We start from the raw sequence: 21121 nt of genomic DNA, 5'->3' as shown, positions 1-21121 counted from the left end.
TTTGTAATTCTAATTTTAGAGGTGTAGCTTCCCACACATTGTTTAAGGGACCCATGCATAGCACTCAGGCCTGTGGGTGACTCTTACAGTGAGAACAGGATTCAAACCACTCAATGGGAAGAACCTGGATTAGTCAGCATAGTTATTACAGGAGGAGACATGTACCTTTGTAGTTAAATTTGGAATAAATGACCTGTGGCAATGAATACATTGTGTTTCTGTTCTGGTTCTCTGGTTCTGGGGTTAGTTTTGCGCTTTTTTTTTTTTTTTTTTTTTTTGGCAGGGCAGAGTAAGTGTTTTAAATGGGAAGCTTTTCAAAGGGAAGGATTTGAACAAGACTAAGATTCTTAAGAAGAGCAATGTTAAGGAACTGGTTTGGAGAAGCCCATTCTTCAGTATGACTTTGCTCAAAGTTCTTGAGAGGGAATCTTCTTTTATGCAGTCAACTTTGAAAGTCATTTGTGATTGCTCAGTGCTGCCTATCTGAGTGTTACTTGGAGAAAATTTCTTAACAGGTCCACATAGGTTTGCATTCATCTTCAGTGTCATTGAAACTAATTCCCAACACACTAAATGTTTAGTAGTTATATTTAATATGCGACAATACAAACAGATTAGTGATTCTTTTCCTGAATTAAAATAACAGTATGGAAGCAAAAATATAAGTATAGATTTATTAGAGAAGTTACCTAAAATACAATATTATTTTCCTCTTTAAATTAGAGCATATATTATTTCAATGAAAAGATATTTTGCATTATTTCTACAGTAATAACAACTTTTAAAGATAATACTTAATTTAGGACAATTTTAATTTAAAAAAATCCAACACTATCATTAAGACATAATCAAGGTTGTTGATAGCATGGGTAAAAATGTAAAACAGTCTCAAAAATATTTACATGTCAGTCTCTTAAAATCTAAGAAGTCTAATTCTCAATATTTATTTTGCTTTACTTTCTCAAAATACTTTTTTTTTCCTAAATCATATCTAGATTCTATATTCCTGTGCTTTTCACAAAGCTTCAAGTTATCGTTAGTTATGTGTACTATCACACCTGTGGATGAGGTTTCTTAAAATGGCTTATTTCACTATCACCATATTCTCCCCCAAGTAGCCAACATACTGTATTATACCAAAGTGTCAGTCACAGAAGTAGTCACCAAAATGCACACAGCCACCCCCCTCCCAAGCCTCCCCCAGCCCCCACACCTAAAGAACCCTTTCCTATTTGGCCAAGAGCCTTTCACATTTCATTATCTGGCATTTTAGCTGCAGAACGAAAGAAAATGGATCCAGGAGACAAGATGTTGCCAGGGCACACACGGCAAAGTTTTGATTTGTGCTTAGCAAAAAGGGCTCCTCACAAACACAGCAATTTCTAACACACTCAGCACTGAGGTTACTGGAAGGAAGCTCTGACTTCTCTGCTCTTCAGAGGCTGACATGGGCGCCAGTTGTCCACCATAGGGCACACGGGCTCATTCTCAGCACTGAAGCAAAGGCCACGGAGTTTGCACATCTGTGGAAAAAGGCACAAACATCCTCAAATGCATCCTCTTGTTTAAGGAGGACTATTTAAATTACACACCTTAGGCCTGAGCCAAAGGTCCAGCTCCAAGTTTCGTCAGCACAGATGCTATAGCGATGGCATCACCACCCACATGTCTCTGCCTTCCACAGAATTAGAGAATCACAGAATGGTTTGGGTTCGAAGGGACCTTAAAGATCATCTAGTTCCAACCCCTCTCCCATGAGCAGGGACATCTCCCACTAGACCAGGCTGCTCAAAGATCCATCCAGTCTGGCCCTGAACACTTCCAGGGAGGGGGCATCTACAACTTCACTGGGCAACCTGTTTCAGTGTCTCACCACTAACACAAAATAATTTCTTCCTGATTATCTAATCTAAGTCTACCCTCTTCCATATTAAAGCCATTTCCCCCCATCCTATCACTATATGCCCACCTAAAAAGCCCCTCTCTAGCTTTCCTGTTGGCCCCTTCAGGTGTTGGAAGGCCACTATAAGGTGTCTCTAGAGCCTTCTCTTCTCCAGGCTGAACAATCCCAGCTCTCTTAGACTGTCTTTACAGGAGACATGCACCAGCCCATTTCACCGACATCATGACCCTGATATGGGCTCTCCTGTACACAGAATATCCTAGAAGGAAGAGTTAAGAAAGCAGAGAAGCCAAAGACATAGGCAGTAAACACATTTTCTGAACTCCGTGAAAAAGGAGCTGATTGTCCTTGATCCTGAATTGAAACCCTGTCAGAATGCTTTAAAAGTTGTACAAGTGTGATTAGTTTGCATGGATTAAAAAAATAATTTAAAAAACCACAAACAACAAAATAGAAAAAAAACCCTAAATCTTATCATAGGATCAAATTAAAACAGCTAAATTCATTCAAGATCATCTTAATCTGCAAATACTGTGAGAGGGAAAACTGCTCCACATCAGTAAGAGCATACTAGAAGGTTTTAGTGCTTGTTCCTAAAATAAAAAGAGTGTTAGTACTGTCTGATATAATAAAAGCACCTTGGTACCTAAGTGGGCATCTCCAAATCTAATAAAAAAAAAGTGCCAAAATAATAAACCACCCCCAATGTGATTTTGCAAAGATAGCTGGAACTGCTGACAGGAATATGTGGGTGGGATACAGGATTTCACAAGTCAGGCTGCAGGCCAGGCTTTTCCTCATTCAAGGAGGAAGACCCCCAGCAGTGCCCAACCCTGGAGAAGATATTACCTTCAGGACTGACCAGAACAAAGTTCAGAGTTCAACCTCTGCCAGGAACTGTTTTGTCACAACAGCAAATAATAAGTTTGCTACACCCTGCTCCAACAGCCAGCTTTGATCTATCTTTGGAAAACAAATTCAACTTAAACCCATTGTCAATACTTTGCTCTATGGTTACTTGTTTTGATCAGTTTTGTGATGAAAAGCCAAGCTGTCATACACACTGTTTTGATCTCAAATCCATCTCTGAATGTTGATGGTACTATGGAGGGGTGTGTGTAGGAGAAACAAGTGGTGTCTTTTACCACTTGTAGGTGGTTAAAGTAGGTGTAGCAGGAAAAACATCTCTATTTTGGTGAATGTGCTCCTGCCCCATAATAAAAATGTATTTGCAAACCTTGAATTTTCAGTAGCAACACCAGTAGTTTAGAACAAGTAAATAGTGTCAAATGTAATACTCCCTTGAAGTTTATTAATGGTAATCATTGCTATAATTATTATTTCCAATAGTTCTTCCTTGTAATTTATTTTGTCTTCTATTATGTTAAGCCCCAGATGTTAAGCTGAATAAAACTCCTAGAAATATGTGTATATTGTTAGCACATCTCCCATTGATAAAAGAGATTTAAGAGTTTGGAGGGTAAACTAAAGCTCTTCAGGGCCAGTTTATATTCACAGGCTCTAGATTCTATATATATATCTCCCAAGCACACAGATGTGAACCCAAGGATGGAATTGTCCTCAGTTCAATTTCATTAATGGATGTTGAAGAAAGCTAGGGCCAGGAGTGATTTAATCAGCACAAGCTTCTTCCTACTAGGAGGATTCTACCCTCAAGCTGCTCAGTAGAATAAAGGATTTTTTCAGGCAGCAGATTTCTGGAATCTGTGTTTTCTCTTTTCCAAACAATGCAGTTTTGTTAGGATGGTCACAATTCTGTGTGGGTTATCCCAGTCTGTTCTGTGCTGAATAGAACTTGTCATGGAAATGCAGGAAGATCAACACACCAAAGACCTACAGTGTGACTGTGGATGCAGAAAACATGCTCTTCAGATGCTTGGTGAACCTGGTATTTTCATGGCAAATATAGCCAGTTATCTATGTTGTGTATATGCAGCAAACCTGCTGATGCTCACAGTAGATGCTAGACCAACTCTGCTCATGCAAATAGTCCTTCCATGCATGATACAAAGTTCCCAGGTTTTTATTACATGGCAGCTCTAACCATGTATCTAGAAAGCCTGGTTACATTTTTAAACCCCAAAATTTTCCCTGGACTGTGTCCAGATGGAGAACAGCTTTCCATTTTAGAGCAAACTCTACTCCCCACACACAGAAGCAGCATCCTGCCAGAAGACTATAACCCCTCTTGATATATATTTTTAAGTCATGATGCTAGCTAATATCCTGCATAGCTCTGCAGTAACACAAAATTGCCACTGCAAAGATCACCAGGAGGGCTGAACTGAAGCAATCAGCATGACTCCAGCACATATCATCTGCTGTAACCATTCACTAACAACCTACCTGCTCGGAGCTGACAGTGATGGGCTCCTTCAGAACATGCCACACCACACATTCCAGCAGTGGTGGAGTGGTCAGTGAGCCAGGGTATGTCCAATAGTCTCTGCATGCTGGAAGCAGGCCAGTGGGGTCAAAGTTTGTGAAGGATGCTTGCTTCCCCTACAATAAAGAAAGTAAATGGGCTAAGGTCACAGGAGACACCACAATAAAACACTGAGCTTGCAGCAATGAAGTCTTCAAATGGACAAAGCTCCATAACTGAAGAAAGGCAGAAAGGGAATTTGGCACAAAGCGCTGAGTGCCTGCTGCCAATACATTTACCACTGAAGACATTCAGCAATATATTTCTTTCTCATTTCAAACGTCGAATTTATGTTCCTTGCTCTCAGAGACATGATTTGACCTTGTCTGAAGAATAAATGAGATTTCAGATGCTAAAAACACTGACTGCACTGAAAATATAGACCCTGGAAGAACCTAAGAGTCCACTGCAGTAAATGGCAACATCCATTTACCTCAAAGGAAGCCTGATCACAAAGATCACAGTGCAGTTTCATTCTTTACCTTTCCTGTCCACATTTTTCATTGGCAGGGGCCTACAATATTTAAAAGAAAGATAGGCATTTTTTTCCCCCCAAGAGTTATATATCCTGATTGAACTCCCTATCTGAACTCCCTCTAGAAATACCCAAGAGAAGCATGCCCTCTTGGAGGAAGGAAATTTATCTCACAGAGGAAGAGATCACCATTTCTGATGCTCTCTGCTCTCTATCACAGCTTCACTCAAATCTCTTTTGCAATTATGATTACAGGAGCATCTCTCCTCATGGCAAGAAGGTTTGTTTTACTTTTGTACCAGCAGCTGACAGGAAGAAGTGAAAAATAATGCTTTTTGGAGAAGACAATACAGCACAATTTTGATTGGTGTCAACAAACATAGACAGCAATTACCTTGGTTTGAATAGAGCTCAGAGCATCCACAACTTTCTGTATTTCAGGCTTGGCATTTCCTACCTGTAACACAAATCATATAAAAAGAAAACAACCACGGCCTCTTGTGATGCCTTTAGTTTTCTGTCACAGTTCTCACGGAATATTTTTATAGTACAATTTTCCAACATCATTTCACTACATAGCAGAAGTTTTGCAGCAAAAGTGCCTGGAACTGCTTCTGTAAAATCATGCCAGCTGACAGTCAGCATAAATGGGTCAGCCAAGGACACTGGACAGATTAAAGTTATTTTCATTTACAGTATTCAGATTTATTTTTGGACTTGAGCTGTTCTTTTTTTCATAAGTCACCCCCCTAATAAAATACAGTGAAGCCAGGACAGAGTGCACACCACTGGGGCAGAGTCACCTTAGCCAACTAGTTGTGAAGACACTTCAACTAAGACAAAATGCTCTGGATATTGAGCAGTGAAAGGAAAAGGTAAGTAAGTGTTATTTAGGTTAATCCTACTGCAGATTCATAGCTTTGTCAGCTATCCACATCACCTTTCACTGATAAGAGTTATGGCAATGTTGCTGTCATGATGAATTCAGGTAAGCATGCTATCACAGTGCTGTCCCAGTGACTGATGGAACTTATATTCCATGGCTAGTGCACAATTTTATATGCAGAAAAACTTGAGGAAATTGGAGCGCTGCCTAATTTGCTATACATGTATGCAGTATAGCATAATGCTGCCTTAGTCTATATTTTAGGTTCTTAGGTCGCCCTGCAAACAATGAACACAGTAGATTCATCCAAATAATATAAAAGAAAATGTTTAACTAACCTTCATGAAGACGCCTACCACAGCCAAGCCATCAGGATGCTTCACAGCTTCAGCAAATTTGCCATATTTTACATTCCAGTGAACAATATGGAGCTAGGAGGAAGAAAACAAGCAGGACTATGAAGATGATATTCCATCCATAATATTTTACAAAGGAGGATGCAAGGCAGTAATTATTAAGTATTAAGAGGAGATGTTTTACTGCTGAGATTTAAAATTTTTGTGTACAGTTAAGAATTTGTTGAATCATTCATCTCATGAGCTTTCCCACCTTGCAGCCTGCAGGATTTTAATGCTACATGGCCTGGAGTTCCTATCAATACTGAAAGACATGATTGTTTGTGTCAGAGAGAACAGACACTAACTACAGATCTAAAGAGTTTTTAAAAAACAGTCCTGTACTTGTCTGGAAAGCCTTTGAAAAGAACATGAAATGAATCTAGGTCCTATTAGCCAGGATATTGCTTTCTTTTTTATTTTCATGTTATTGCTAAATGAAATTCAGCTGTTTCCCCATGTCTGAATAAAATTCACCTGTCTGTTGTTTCCTCATATCTACAAATCAAGTGGAGCAAGCAATTATGGGACTGTGATTGTAAGGTACAGGCAAGTTTACTTCTGTCTCATGGAAAAGCAGGAGGTAGGCTCACTCAATGTGCATTTATGGAAGGGTTAAAGAAGTCTGTCACAGCATCCAAAGGCAGACTTCTAAACAGGGGACAAGGAAAGGTGGACTGCAAGGCACTGAAGTCACTCAGTTTCTGCAGAGAGTCTGTAATGCAAAGTCTTAAGTGGTCCAAGAGATGCTTGGAGTCTTAAGGATATTATAAAGAGTGGCTGCATGCTATAAGCCCTCTTCATGGCTCCCCTTGCTTCTTTGCTACCAAAAGACGAAAGACTCTGTCCCAAAATTATTCTGCTGTTTGTATAAATCTCTCTGATGTTAAAAAATGAAGCCAGGAGAAGGGGATGTGTGTGTGCAGATATGCTGAAATTCTATTTCCTTGTAATTTTTAAGAGTCACTCATAAAGCAGTGGGGTTTTTTTCTGCTTCTGTAGTCTCTTTTCTGTGAAGTTGCTGGAAAAAACATACTACAAATAGTCTTCCAATTCTTATCTCTGCTCTTGTAAGGGGGCCTGGGGTGGTACTCATTTATATCTTCCATGGTAACCTCCACAATTTCTTGGCTTATGATCTGTAGACAAGATGCTACTGTGGCAGAATGTTGAAAAAACACAAAAAACTCATTATGCACAAAAAGCTGTAAAGTATGTCCTACCTCTGCATCGTACTTCACACCATCCACAGTGTGCTCAGATCCTTGGCCCTCACAGGATCCCCAGTGAATGTGAAACTGTGCCAGCCTGTAGACTCCATCCAATGCTCCTCCCTGCAGCACTGCAAAGCAAAGAGCCCCCATTAGCATCTCCCATAACCTTTGCACTTCAGACTGGAACATCCATCTCAAATCTTCCAGGAGAATTACAGCTCATTGCTCTGCATGCTGCCATGCTACTCCAGATCATCCTCAATGGTACACTGCTGCAATATGCCAAAATCAATAATAAACATATAAAACCAGAAGTGACTTTACAGTGAGTGTCTCATCAGCAAATTTAACAGGCATGCTAATATTACTGGTGACGAGGGGAGTGCTAGGGATGTAACTTTTCTGTCACCAAATCAATAATAAAGGGCCAAGAATAGCCTTTGTAAGAGGCCCATTTAGAGCTGTTCCATGAAAGTTCACTTGAAGACCAAATTAACTTACTAATGTACTCCATCCCTTCATTTTAGACACTTTATCCATTTAGGCCTTAATCCTGCAAATCCTGTGGTGGATTTGGATTGAGTAAAATGCTTTTGGTTCCAAATTAAACCTAAATACCTGTTAGCCATGGGCTGTAGCAAGGCAAAACACTTGGCACATAGCAAGTCATTGCAGAGAGGTGAATTCAAATGTCTTGTTCCTCCCATCATTCACTCCTCAAGAATGAGTTAAAAAAATGATGGTTGAGAATGAAAATCCCTGCAGAGGCAGGTTTTGTAACCATGGATTTGAAACAAGGTGTTTACTCATGCTCTCTGACAATACTCCTGGTATGTGACTCCTGCTATGTGACTGCTGCTCAGCCACACTTTCTATTATAGAGGGAGTTCCCCTGAGCTCTCTTATTCTGCTTGTAAGTTTTAACCTCGTACTTAAACTGTGACAAATCACCATTACAACATGTAGAATCAAGCCCTACTACTGCAAAATTCTCAAGGCACAGACAATGCCTCCTCCAGCACAGCATAAGGCACAGAACAATAACAAATAGTTCTATTAAATGGAGCTATTTATCTAAGTTATTAGAGCAAGGTTTCACAGTGGTCTGTGGTTTGCTTTTTTTTTTTTTTTTTTTTTTTGCTAAGGGTTTAAGTTCACAATTATATCTTTAAGATATTAATTTGCAAAAAAATATTCTTAAGTGTAATTTGAAGTGTTATATACTTTAGATATCATTTTCTCTATATAAATATATATATTTACAATAAAGTGACAGAAGAGTATTGACATCAGGTATTTTACATGTATGTGTGCTCTGTGTATGTGTCACAAACAAAATGGTTCTGTGGAGCAAAGATGCTTCCCTCTCACTCTACCAACAGTCTAGACACAATCAAAATACGTGCACGTGTGAAAATATACATAAAATGCAGGTAAGAAAAGGTTGCCGTCTGTTCAGGTTTGAATAATTCTGATTATATGCAAGCATGGTCAACAAAAGCCATGGATACTTGGCAGTGGTATAAGGATTTGACTAAAAATCTGGAATACATGAGAATTAAATACAGTATATATATATAAAACATTAGTTTCCACTGGTGTGCCTTACACATGCAAAATTTGGAGTCAATAGACAAATTTAACATTTTCCTGGGGCTTCTTTAGTAAATGCATTTAGAAGACTCCCAACATGTATTTCTATTTGGAAAATAAAAAAAAAAAAGACTAAAAAACTATCCATTCCACTGTAGTCCCTATAATTCCCGATACTGTACCAACACTGAACAGCCAACAGACCAAGACTTGCCCTACCTATTGCCAAGCTATGTGATACAAAGAATGGCTACTTAAAGTAATTAAACAGGAACATATCTTATTCTACTTCTAGGTTTCAGCATGTTGCCAAGAAGCATAACTGTTTCAAGCACAGGGCTATGAATCAGAATCCTCCTTTTTAGAACAGTGACTGTGAAGGTTCAATAGTTCCTTTTGAAAATGAAGTAACTGGTTGCTGTGTCTTCACAGGTGCAAAATCATTTAATACACACGATATCATGTCTCATTTAAAAATGATGCCATGGGGTTGCAATGTTTCAGTTTCAGTCTCTTTGGCTAATGGACCTGTTGCCTGTGGCAGGTACAGATGAACTGAGGTTCCACCATTCCTCAACCTCAGAAAGCACGAGCGCAGCACAGGTTAATCTGCCATTAGTAGTCAATGGAAAGCATGCTGAAAAGCAGAACCATGCAATATTCAGAAATCCATTTGCAGTGTTACTTCTCTACACAGTTTGCCATCGTCTCAAAAAACTCAAAAGATACAGAAAAATCTCTTTGAAGTTTTTGCTTACTTTTCTCATTCTGGGGTTCTCAAATCCAGCACTAGCTTATTTTGACCCACAGCAGAGCATTCAAAGAAAGTAATAATTAGATTAGTGTAAATGAACACAAATTCAGCAGGCTTACTTAACAGAACAGCCCTTCTCATTCTAACCTACGTTAAGCATTTATTATTTTTTAATACTTCTCAGCCTTTTCACAGAAATAAAATTTAAAATTAAAATTAAACGGTAAAATAGAGGTTAGAGCTTTAATGTTTCCAGCACAAGCTTTTAAAACAATAACAAATGCTACAAGCTTTTTCAAGGTAAAAGTTAACCAAGAATCAGAGCAACAGCCACATAAGGAAAATCCCTATCCTGGGTGACATGAACACTGATCCAGCCCATACTGACAACAGAAATCCAACCTTTCCATTCCCTAATCTTTTTTGAGGGATAGGGAAATTCCAATCAGCTTCAGATGCAAGGTGGAGAGAGCATCAGCCAACTCTGAAAACAAATTCCTTTCTTATAGGTTCATCTTACTCAATGCAATCTACATTAGTAACCTCCTTGCCATAGATGTGTAATAGCCCAAGAGGCAACAGCTTGAAAATACAACCTTTTTGGTTTTTTTGTTTTTTTTTTTTCTAGCTGACAGTTCATTGAAATGTTATAGTGATAAAAATTTGGAGGTAGTTTGCTTAAACTAAGAAATGGCAACTGCTTTCAACCTTCTACTCTAGTGGGCAAGTTAAATCTAGTAATCATATTGCATTGCTATTCAATGATCTCAAAACATTTTCTAAATTAGGCAACTTTATTAGCAGTGCTAGCCTGGAAAGTCAAACAATGCACAACATATAATCTGTTCAATTTATGTCTGTGGGATTTCTCGGATAAAGGGGAAACCACCATTTATCTCCATTACGCTGTCTTAGGAAAGATGCATCTGGATGCATCTGGAAAGATGCAGAAACCAAAGGGCATTTTGCAGCACCTGGGGACAGCTTTTTAATGCTGCCACACAACTTCACTGTTCCATGTAAGGGCAAGTTACCAGGTAGTTACCTTTCCCCATGTAGAACAGAACAGCTTTACATAAAATACTGTGGACCACTTCATAGCTTTTTTTCAGAAAGTGGCAGAATTCACACTTCTGAGTTTATACAGGAATACTGTGGAATTACTGTTACTCTAGTTATCTCCTATGGGATGTTCTCTCTATGCATAGCAGGAGACTAATCTATCTCATCTAGGCAATAAAGCTGTCAAAGAAATAATCAGAATGGATGAACTGCAAGATCATTTCATGAGTTAGAATGAATTTCTTCCTGTCATACAAATTAATCCGGTAAGAAAAAGACTGACGTTTGTTACACTGAGAAAATGCAGAATGAGAAAATATTCTTCAAATGAAAATCACTGAAGCAAAGCTCCTTCCAGCAGTTGAAATAATGGGTCCACTACAGCACAATGGATGCAAGGAGCTCCAAACCTAGAAAATTTAGTCTAATTGAGATTCCACCAAAAAACAACCTAGCAGCAGGACATTTCAAGCAGCTTCCCTGAGGACAGCCCTCTTGCACACGCATTTCTTTGGTATAAGGAAAGCCATGATTTTTTATCAGCCCATAGCAGCTGTGCATGTCTGTGACATTGAAGATACGCATGTATGTAAATATATATATAGTATTTACATTAATGTTAATGTTTTGTAAGCCTTTGTGTATATGCAGACATCTGTAAGATAGAAAACAGACCCTGGGGAGATTTTGGTAGATAAAACATTACTTGAGAAAAAAAAAAATCATGAGCACCATACACTATTAATAACACAAAAAAGGCTCTTAAGAGGATGGCTCAGGGATTATCCTTGTGTTCTTATGCAAAGATGGGCTTCCCTGTTTGACAGGCTGAGAAGTTCAGCTAGGGTGAGCTGTCACTCCTGTGAAACGTGGTGCAGAGAGCGTCACATTCTGCGAGCTGTTTCCTTCTTTATGTTATCTTTTTCAGCCATTCCTCCTAGGACACTGTATCATGACAAGCAAGAGAGCCAGGGAGCACGCAAGCATCTGACTGTAGGGACCATACTTGCAGAAAACATCTGTAAGGGGTTTCACCCAGAGTAAAACTACGTAATTGGTATCTCGCCAGATAAAACCCTACTAGAGGGTTGGCCTGATAAGGCAAGAAGGATGGTCCACAGAGATAGACCAGAATGAAACATGTGCCAAAATGCAGCAGGTCTGCAGACATGTGTATCGGCAGTGGGTCAATGGTTTTGATTCACCTCAGCTGAACTCTTTCACCCAGACTGTGCAGCTGTCAGACAGATAGAAAATCATTTCACTGCTTAATTTCCCTCCTACTACCTGGGACCAGTGGAGTTTATTTCTCTTGTAGCCTCTTAAATAGAGATTCTTGGAGAGTCATAAGGTGCTGTATGGAGTCACTGATCAGCCTTCAATCCTCATGTTTCCCTGATGATGACTTTGTAAGAATCGAGTTGGATGCATTAAAATTCTCTTAAAAATAACAATTGATTTAATTTCTGATGGTAAGAGCTGTAATACCAATCTCAGTGACTGCTTACTGCCGTGAAAATAGTGTATTGGATATGGTGCTCATCCTACGTTAAGATCTAATGAAGGAGAAGGATGAACAAAATTAAGGCTTAAGCACTGCAGCCCTTCATGCATATAAGTAAATGAACAAATGTTATCAGCTGGGAAGAGCAGTCATGGTGACATTTGGCACGCAGCTTCATTACATCTTAAAAATAAAACTTTTCCAAGTGGCCCTAGCTGATAACAGCTCGCTAGTTTCTCCTGGTTTTGCACTAAAAGCACCTCTAGAGGAGGCATTTGGAAGAAGGGAAGGAAGTTGCCATGATTCTTAAAACACAATCCACTTCATAACTCTAGTGAGAAGCTGCATGTTAAAAAAAAAAAAAAAATGAAGTAGGGCAGTTTTGGTCTCTGTAAAGAAATGAAGGTCTGAACCATGCAGGACTCATCTCAAGTCCTCTCATCTTCCTTTCCGGTTCCTGGAAGCACCAGAACTAATCTCAAGTCACATGCTTACTTAGGCTTTGCACCTCTTGGCAATCCCAGCTCACTGAAGAAATGACTTAATGATCACACACCCTCTGGGCCTTCTGACCTGCTGGTCAAGCAGTGCACAAAAGTAATTGTGACACATGGGGCAGGTGTCTGAATACTGATTAAGAAGGCTCAGCACACTGCTCAGGCTGTACTGTATTGTAGACCTTCAATCCATGGCTGATAACACACAATATTTTTCTGGCATATCTAATGTTGTATCTTCAGAGCTGGGAAGCCTAAATATAGCCCAGTGGCAGTGGCTTAGATTAAAAGTTGCTCCTTAAGTACAGCAGACCTGAATGGTTCTTCCTCAGTTTACCTGTTGAGGCACACGTTATAGGAAGAGAGCAACAGTGGCACAAAATTCAGCAATGATAATACACTGGCTGTTGAATAACAAATAGAACAAAATAATTTATGACAGCAGCTCATAATTCAAGACAGTTGAAGCTTTCTCATCAATGTTTACAATTACAGGAAGAATTGGGCAATGAATTGGGCAATGTATTTGACTACAACTACTGCACGTCTCTCCCAAGGGATGCTAGTTCCAACGTCAATGAAATATTTCCTTAGGTATTGTGTTTCCTTAGGTATTATATTATTATTTCCTAATAATTTTAAAGTTCTACAATTGTGTATCTGCAAAAGTGACAAGTTTACTTGGGATTTTATTTTGGGTTCCAGTATTATGTCTAGATCAGCAGCAACAAAGTAAATTGAATTAGTTGAGAGACTCACCCACCAGCAGAAATTACCAGAACATTTAGTAATGTCTCTAGAGCCTTAAACCATAGTTGCAATTCACTCCTGTCAGGTTCTGTACCTAAAATATGATAGTTTGAACATTCTTGCTACATAATAAACTAATTGCTGATTGACTTCTTTGTTTTAAAAGCTCATCATACACATGACCAGAAAATACTGATATAGTGCCTATTGCTTTGAGAATTTTCCATTTGAATTTCAGGGTTTAGGTGAATTCTGAGAAGTTTTTCCAGGAAACTTACATAGAGAACACACTGTAAGTATGTTACAAAAACTTCTTTCAGGCTCTTGAGGCTTTCTTGAGCTAAGTCACTTCCTGTGGTTTTACAGCCCTGAGAAGTCACTGTTTACTTCCATCTTTTATATGGGTGGACTTGATACACTTGTCCTTAAAGGAGATTATCACATAAAGTGCTTAATATGTCAAAATAAGTACCCTTAAGGAGACACTACTGTTCTGTGAAGTTCCTAAGATAAGGTGAATTTTTTTAGTTTAACTGTTATGAGCACCATTTGCTTCACTTAAATGTGGAAGGTCAGGTACAAAGGTTGATGAACCTGAATTTGTAGTTCTATTTCTAGTGACATTTTATCATAATGAAAGTTTGCTTTTATTTAAAGCTATAGAAATTTAAAAGATGAAATGCTTGAACTTTAACCACTTTTAAAAGACAGTGGACGTGAGAACTAAGAAAGAAACTGAAAGTATTGAAAGATCAGAGAAACTCACTAACAACCAAAGAGGAAGCTACAATATTCATTTTCTACACACAAGAAAATATTCCTGAAAGGCTGCAAGGAAACAAGACAGAAGACATCCTTTATCCAAGATAAAGAAATAGAATTTCATCAAGCAAAAAAAAAAAAAGTGTTCATAAACACAGCAATGCTGAGTTGTGAATTTTTGTTCTGCACACCATTTCTCACAACTACCAACTGTCAAATATGAAGTGAACTCACTCTGGGAATTGTCTGAGCCTTTATAAAGTGTATTCTGGAAAGTAACAGCTGTCATATAGCCCAAGAAATTCAAAGAACTGAAACAGAAGATTTAGGGTTAATTGCTTAGGAAGAGGGTTTTTCTAATCATGTTTAGCAAACTCTAAAAATACCTAATAAAATCAACAAGGAAGTAAAACAAAGTCAGGTTCTAAATCCATCACAAAGGTTTTAACATCCTTTCTCTGTTAAAACAGCATCGTAAGAGAAACTTTATAGGTCATAGGCAGAGGCTATATAGAGAGGTCTATTAAGGCTTCACCTATCAGTAAAGAGATCTAAAAGCAGAGAAGAAAATATTTTTTCTGTGAAGATACACTAAGTCACATAAATTGCACATAGATTATTACTGTTTATAATGTTAATCTTATTTTACATCCTTACTATGCTAAAGAATTATGATAGGATATAATTTTTTATTCAATTTTTTTCTTACAGGTTTTTAGTTTTTCACTAATATGGGGAGAAACTTTAGACTACATATTCTTGTATGCATGCACATAATGTAAGAAACACACGTTTGGGATGAAGAGCCTTTTATTTGGGGAAAAATATTTTGCATCAAAATTGTGAATATTTTGATTTCTACTTGTTGATACCTATGATTAACAGTACTCACATTACATACTTTCTGAATCAAAGAAATAAGTAACAACTACTTTCAGAGTTTTGTCCATTCACATATTTTAGCTTTCTTGCTTATTTTTACTATACTATTACTACCTGTATTTTTTATTGCAAGAACTCGTTTCACATAACCTGAAGAGCAGAGGTCAGACATTATTACCTAGAGCTGCTGTTCAATTTACTTCAGTGTCATTAGTCATAAGCCTGAAGATTCTTAATGAATGGATCTACTTCTTTGTTTGTGAATAATCTTCAAGACATGAGTAATTGCACACAATGATCTTATTACTTCATTCTGTGCCTCCTATCACAGGTAATTCATTACTGCATAGGGGACAGCTCACAGGAGCACACCTGTGGGAAGTACTTACAGGATTTTATTCCATTGTCTTCTGCAAAATACATCAGCACAGCACATAATTTCACATAGTTTCTTCTCGTGACAGTTCCGTGATGTCTAACCATGAATTTAGTGCACAGAGTTCAGAAATAGGAGTGAATCAAGCACGGTTAAGTCAAAGACAGCTCTATTTTGTGTTTCGAAAGTAGGTTACCCAGTTAGCTGCATACAAATGAAGCCACCAAGCATGCCACCAGGTAGATTCTAGGCACAGTAATTTCCAACAGGAAGTGTGATACTGAAGGATCCACCCTTACCTGGCTTCACAGAGAGCTGCTTAATGTTGGGTTTTTTTCTGAAGAATAATCAGTTTTTGATTCACTAATGCAGCTACTGAGAATATTTCTACTTCCATCTCCTATCCTCCCACTCTGAAAGCTGTGTCACTGCATATCTGTCAGAGGATCCCTGTCACAGATGTTCTGGTTCTGCACCAACTTTTCTCATAAAAATCATTCTTCCTACAGACATTTTCAGTTTTATGTTCTTACCGGTTTTTCCTCCCAAGCTACCAAATACAACCTAATTTTCACAGTCTTCCCAAACTTGTGCAGCCACAAAGTGAACACACAGTAGTTTTGTTATACTGTGAGGACCTGAACCTATCTCCTTTGGGCTCAGCGAGAGCCGCAAGATCTGACTGGACATACCTGGTGAAAACATTTATATTGTACTCTGAATCATTTACCTTATTCCCCATGACACTGACAAAATGAACATGCATTCAGCTCCTCAGTGCTTCAGAAAAATAAACACTAAGAAGTCAGAATACCTTTTCCATATTTTTTAAGCCATACAAATGTTAATGGGGATGTTCTGTGTAAATTATACTTGGACCTAAGTATTTATAAGACTGTGAACACTTGCAGCTGACCACATAATATTGTTCAACAGACAGAATGCAATTAAAACACAAAGCTGAATTCTTAGAGCAATGCTGAATATCTGTTATAATATTGCATTACATTATATGCAAAAGCCCCACATTTTTAGTAGGCATGGATCATTTGTTTTCAGCACCATCCCTGAAATGACATTGCCAACGAAACGCTTGGGAAAAACAGGGCACTTGCTCAAGCAAGTTAAATCAGGCAGTGTCTAGAGAAGACAGCGACTTACAATGGGATTGTTTTTGCTGTCTAAATTAAAAATAGAGCCACATTCATTGTAGCAGGGTAATGATTTTCGCAAATTCGGACAGCTGAAAAACTGCAACTAAAGGCAGCCTACAAAATCCTTGTTGCAACTGTGGCTTGGATTCCATCCGTCCATCAATACTGGATTTCCTTCAGGAAGGATTACTGGAAGGTTTTCAGGAATCAGTGCTGAATTTCACCATGTAGTATGCTGAACACTAACACGCTATTAGAACAACTTTCCTGATACCAAACTTTGTATAGGAATGTGTCACGTATATTCACTTTCTCTAGAAAGCCCAATGTCTAGAAATGTTAGGGATAATACTTGTTTAAATTACAAAAGAGAGGTATTTTCTAATAATTTTTCTGTTTCAGTACTAACCTGGGAGCATACTGGCTTCAGAAATATGAATAATATTTTGATAACCAAAGAAACTATTTCCAAAGTATTTCCACTTCCAAGTTGTTAACTGTAACCCTTTGCTATACTAAAGCACATTTCTTACTGTAAGGTATTTTACCTTTTTTCACCATCTGGTGAGTATCTTATCATGAACTATGCCTAAAATTGTTCTTGTAAATAATACTTTTTTTTTTTTTTTTCTTACGACTTAACCTTTATCCAAATCCTTCCAATTTAAACAAAAATAAGGCAACTGAACTTCTGGGGTTTAGAGCAGGGCACTTCAAAACTGCCCAGATAGGCTGAGCTTTCTTTTAATCAGAGCTCAGTTTTCTTCTAGTCTAAAGGAGCTGAGAAGGACAGCAATTCCTTAAGGGCTGAATCCTGACCTTACTGAAAACAAAACACTTATTTTTTTGCCTCTGTGGATAGCAGTGTTAGTAGCAGCTTCTCCCATCTCCACGAAGCTGAGGTCTCACCTGACTTGTCGGAAGAATCATCAAACTCCACGTTGAAGGAGTGCCCGTTGTTGACAATGTTTCTTGCCGTGCCGGCATCGTAAGTGAAGCTGAGAGGCTTCAGAGAGGAGTCGTACTTGGCAGACTTGGTGCTAATGTCAATAGGGGACTGGCGCTCTCCATTGGCGATGGGAAAGTGCTCGTGCCAGTGAGCGGGTCCTGCAAGACAGCGTGAAAAAGCTCAGTGGGAAAAGACACGAGCTGAGGGAGGATATAAGTGATAACCCTCACTCTAGCAAACCGCAAGGTTTCAACACTAGCATCAGCCTTTAATAATGTACCACATCTGCGGGCTGCCGGTGCTTGTAACACTGAGCAGGGGAAATCCCATCTGGGGACCACGGCAGTGACCCGGCAGCCCCCGAGCCCTGGAGGCTGAGGTTTTACCAGGGAGTCCTTAGAGAGGCCACCAGCCCGTCCTGCTTGGAGCAGTGCTCCGTCCTCCCCTCGTCCTTGCGCCGGTACCGAAGTAAAGGAATGACATTAAGAAACCAGAAGATGCTCCAGGCAAACAGTGCGGCGCGCCCGGCTGCCTGCTCGGGCGCAGGAGGCATTTCAAGGTTAAAACAAAATTATAAAGAGCAAAGAGAAATAAAAGAAAATTAAAAACCGCCTGCTCAGGGCAGAGGCTCTGTGCGAGGCGCAGCGGGCATGTCCCGGGCGCTGTTCCCGAGGACCTGCCGGCAGGTGTCTCGCACCGCGCCGGAGCCCCGCACCCTCGGGGCACCCACGGGCACTCTCGGGGCACCCCCGGGCACTCTCCGGGCACTCACCGTCGTGGCTGCCGTAACCCCAGTGGTGGGACATGGTGCGCGGCCCGGCTCTGTCCGCGGAGGTTGTCGCAGCGTCGTGGCCCCGGCGCGCTTTCAGGGGTTTTTATAGGCTCCAGCCAACTCCATGCCCTTCTCCACGGCCGAAGAAAGGGGTGGGAAACGCGGACAGGGGCGGAGGGAGACTCCGTAAGGGGCGGAGAGAGCGGTCCCTTATAATCCGCGATCAGCCGCGGCCGCGGAGCTGCGGCGGGCCCGTCCGGCAGCGCCCCCGGCAGCCGGGCAGCGCGGGGCGGACACAGGCAGGGCGGGGAGGGGGGTGGGGGAGCGGTCCGCGACTCTCCTTCCCTCCCTCCCGCCCTCCCTGCCCGCATTGCGCACCTGCGGAGCTCGGTGACCTTGGGGAGGTGGCGGGGGGCAGCGCAGCGGGAGCCGACGTGGGGCGAGAGGCGGGTGCGCGGCTCCGTGCGCGGGTGCGCGTCTGTGTGCTCCGGGGTGTGGGAAGGAGCGTGCGCAGGGGAAGGGCACCGCGGTCGCCTGCTGCTCCCTGCCGGGGGTGAAGGGAAGGGCTGTGCGGCCAGAGCAGCGATGGCAGGGGGAGGTTATGGGGAAAGGGGGGACGCGACTGCGTTCTGGCGCCCTGCCGAGGGGTTTTGTCATAGTTGCCGGATTCTAGAAGGGATTAACGAGGATTCGGAGGCGGAGATCAGCGCGTTTAGCCGAGGGGAGGCTATGGACACGCTTCAGAGAAATGAGGGAGGACGTGATTGCTTATTATTTGACAGTGGGGGGGGGTGGTTCTCACTTTGGAGAGGGCAGCAGGTAGAGCTGTGCCTCTTCATTTCTTAGCGTTTAGGAAATACATACTTACCGTGAGAGTGGTTCAACTACCACTCCCGAGGATGGACTTGCGAGAATAAAATTGAGCAATACATATTTTCGGTGTTTTTCTATTGCTCAACACTCCGGTGTTTTATCGCCGGACAGGAGTGATCGCACCTTGGCAACCCTTCTACCAGCGGCTGAATTCCGTCGTGTGCCGAGGTTCCTCGTCCCTGCTCTGCAGCGGGGCTGTCGGTCCCTGGGAAGCTACTCGGACATGAGTGGGTTTGCAGATCACCCTTCCTGAAAGTTTTTCTCTGTCCTCTTGCTCCGGGCAATATTTGGTATGGGAATAATATAACTGTAATATTAGTTTATCCCGTTTTCTTACTAAGATGGCTTATCCAAATGTGGTTTTAATTTTATTCTGCTGTGATTCAACCACAGGGGTCTAAATTCTGTTGTCAGTGCGGTAACTGTAAAGCTAGAATAACAACACCAGAATGACTCCCATGATTTACATTCAGCACTGTAAAATGTGTATCATTTCTTTTTATTAAGCGGGGGGGACAAAAATCCATTGATACAATGTAGTCATTGTTGCTAATAGGAAAAGGAACTAGCTGGGAAATCACTTACGAAAGCCGTTTCTCAGACCCCTTCAAGTATAAGCAGAAAATACTTAAATCTTTTTACTTACTAACAGTGTATGTCCTTTCATTTTTGCATGCCTCTACTCGATGATTTAGTCAAAAAATGGAAATGTGAAGGCAAAACAGTGTACACAGAAGTTATTGTTTGTGGTGTATAATGTAGACCACTAAAGGGAAATGCAGATCTTAGGAATTTGCTAGCAATTCCTTGTTTGCTCATTATAGATACTTTCCATCAATCATTTTTAAACCTGCTGATTGTTCTGTCCAAGTGTTTTGATGGTCTCTCATAAACAGACACATATGCAAGTCTATATAGGTAGGAATCCTTAAGGAAAACTTGCCCTTTGTGTTGCAGAAAGGAGTAAGATTTCTGTATATTCGAGAACACTTCCTTCCATTTAACCTGACTTTAAAAAAAACACCCCAGTTTAGCCTGATTCCTCTGCACTCTCATATGTCAGGTTTCCACTGACGTCAAAGGGAGTACTGTGCAAAAGACAAGCACAGGGTTAAGCACAGCACTGTTTGGCATGGTGGCTTCCTCAAAGATCTACTTAGAGTTCTCACCAGGGAAATGCAGTCAGTTAGCAGCACCACCAAGGGACTTGGATTTTAATTACATGAATCTTAGATTTATCACTTAATTTCTGTCATCAGATTTGTGGTAAATGCTAATCACACAGACACACCCACAAATAAAAAATCTGTGGTTCTTAAAATCAAATGCCCATCTTTCTGTGATCATTCAGTAGTTAGGATTCACAGGCTTTAGCCCATTCCAAGAAGCTGCTGTTGAGAGCCTGTCAATGATTTGAGCTCATTAGTTCCAGCCTCCTCCTCTTTTGATTCCTGCCTGCATCAGACTCTTCTAATTGTGACTATGGTTTTATAGCAGAATGCAATGTGTCAAAGACAGACATTAGCCTTGAGAAGAAGTTGGATACTGGAAACAGTCCAGCCCAGATCATACTGCACCCTGGTGAAGCTGCTTAGCAGTGACAAAAAGCAAGGCAGCAGCAAATGACCCAGATGGGGCTTTGAGCAGCCTGGTTTAATAGAAGGTGTACCTGCCCATGTCAGGGTGATTGGAACTGGATGATCTTCCTCTTCCAACCCAAACCATTCTGTGATTCTATAACACAGTAAGTACCAGCATGGTATCTGCACTACCTCAAGCACCTCACCTAAGTCCACACTATGCTGCACACACCTGCCCCTCTCTGCCACAGTGCTGCTGAAATGGGAGGAATGATGCACACCAGCAAGGCCTAC

The 21121-nt window shown here is 40.6% G+C and overlaps 1 protein-coding gene across 1 annotated transcript; it reads right to left on the bottom strand.

Annotated features, from left to right (window-relative positions):
• Nucleotides 1–660: 660 nt before the first annotated feature.
• Nucleotides 661–18825, bottom strand: LOC103539867 (carbonic anhydrase 2). The gene is made up of 7 exons (XM_030446529.1): nucleotides 18375–18825; nucleotides 17563–17760; nucleotides 7329–7447; nucleotides 6049–6141; nucleotides 5219–5281; nucleotides 4271–4426; nucleotides 661–1523 (listed from the first exon to the last, which is right to left on the bottom strand). The coding sequence occupies exons 1-7, from the start codon at nucleotides 18406–18408 to the stop codon at nucleotides 1404–1406; spliced, it is 783 nt and encodes a 260-aa protein (XP_030302389.1). The 5' UTR covers nucleotides 18409–18825; the 3' UTR covers nucleotides 661–1403.
• Between the last annotated feature and the right edge of the window lie 2296 nt (nucleotides 18826–21121).

Source organism: Calypte anna, chromosome 2 (assembly GCF_003957555.1).
Source record: "Calypte anna isolate BGI_N300 chromosome 2, bCalAnn1_v1.p, whole genome shotgun sequence".
Lineage (NCBI taxonomy): Eukaryota > Metazoa > Chordata > Aves > Apodiformes > Trochilidae > Calypte > Calypte anna.
The sequence above is the reverse complement of the archived record's forward strand: the minus strand, read 5'-3'. Positions and strand labels throughout refer to the sequence as shown.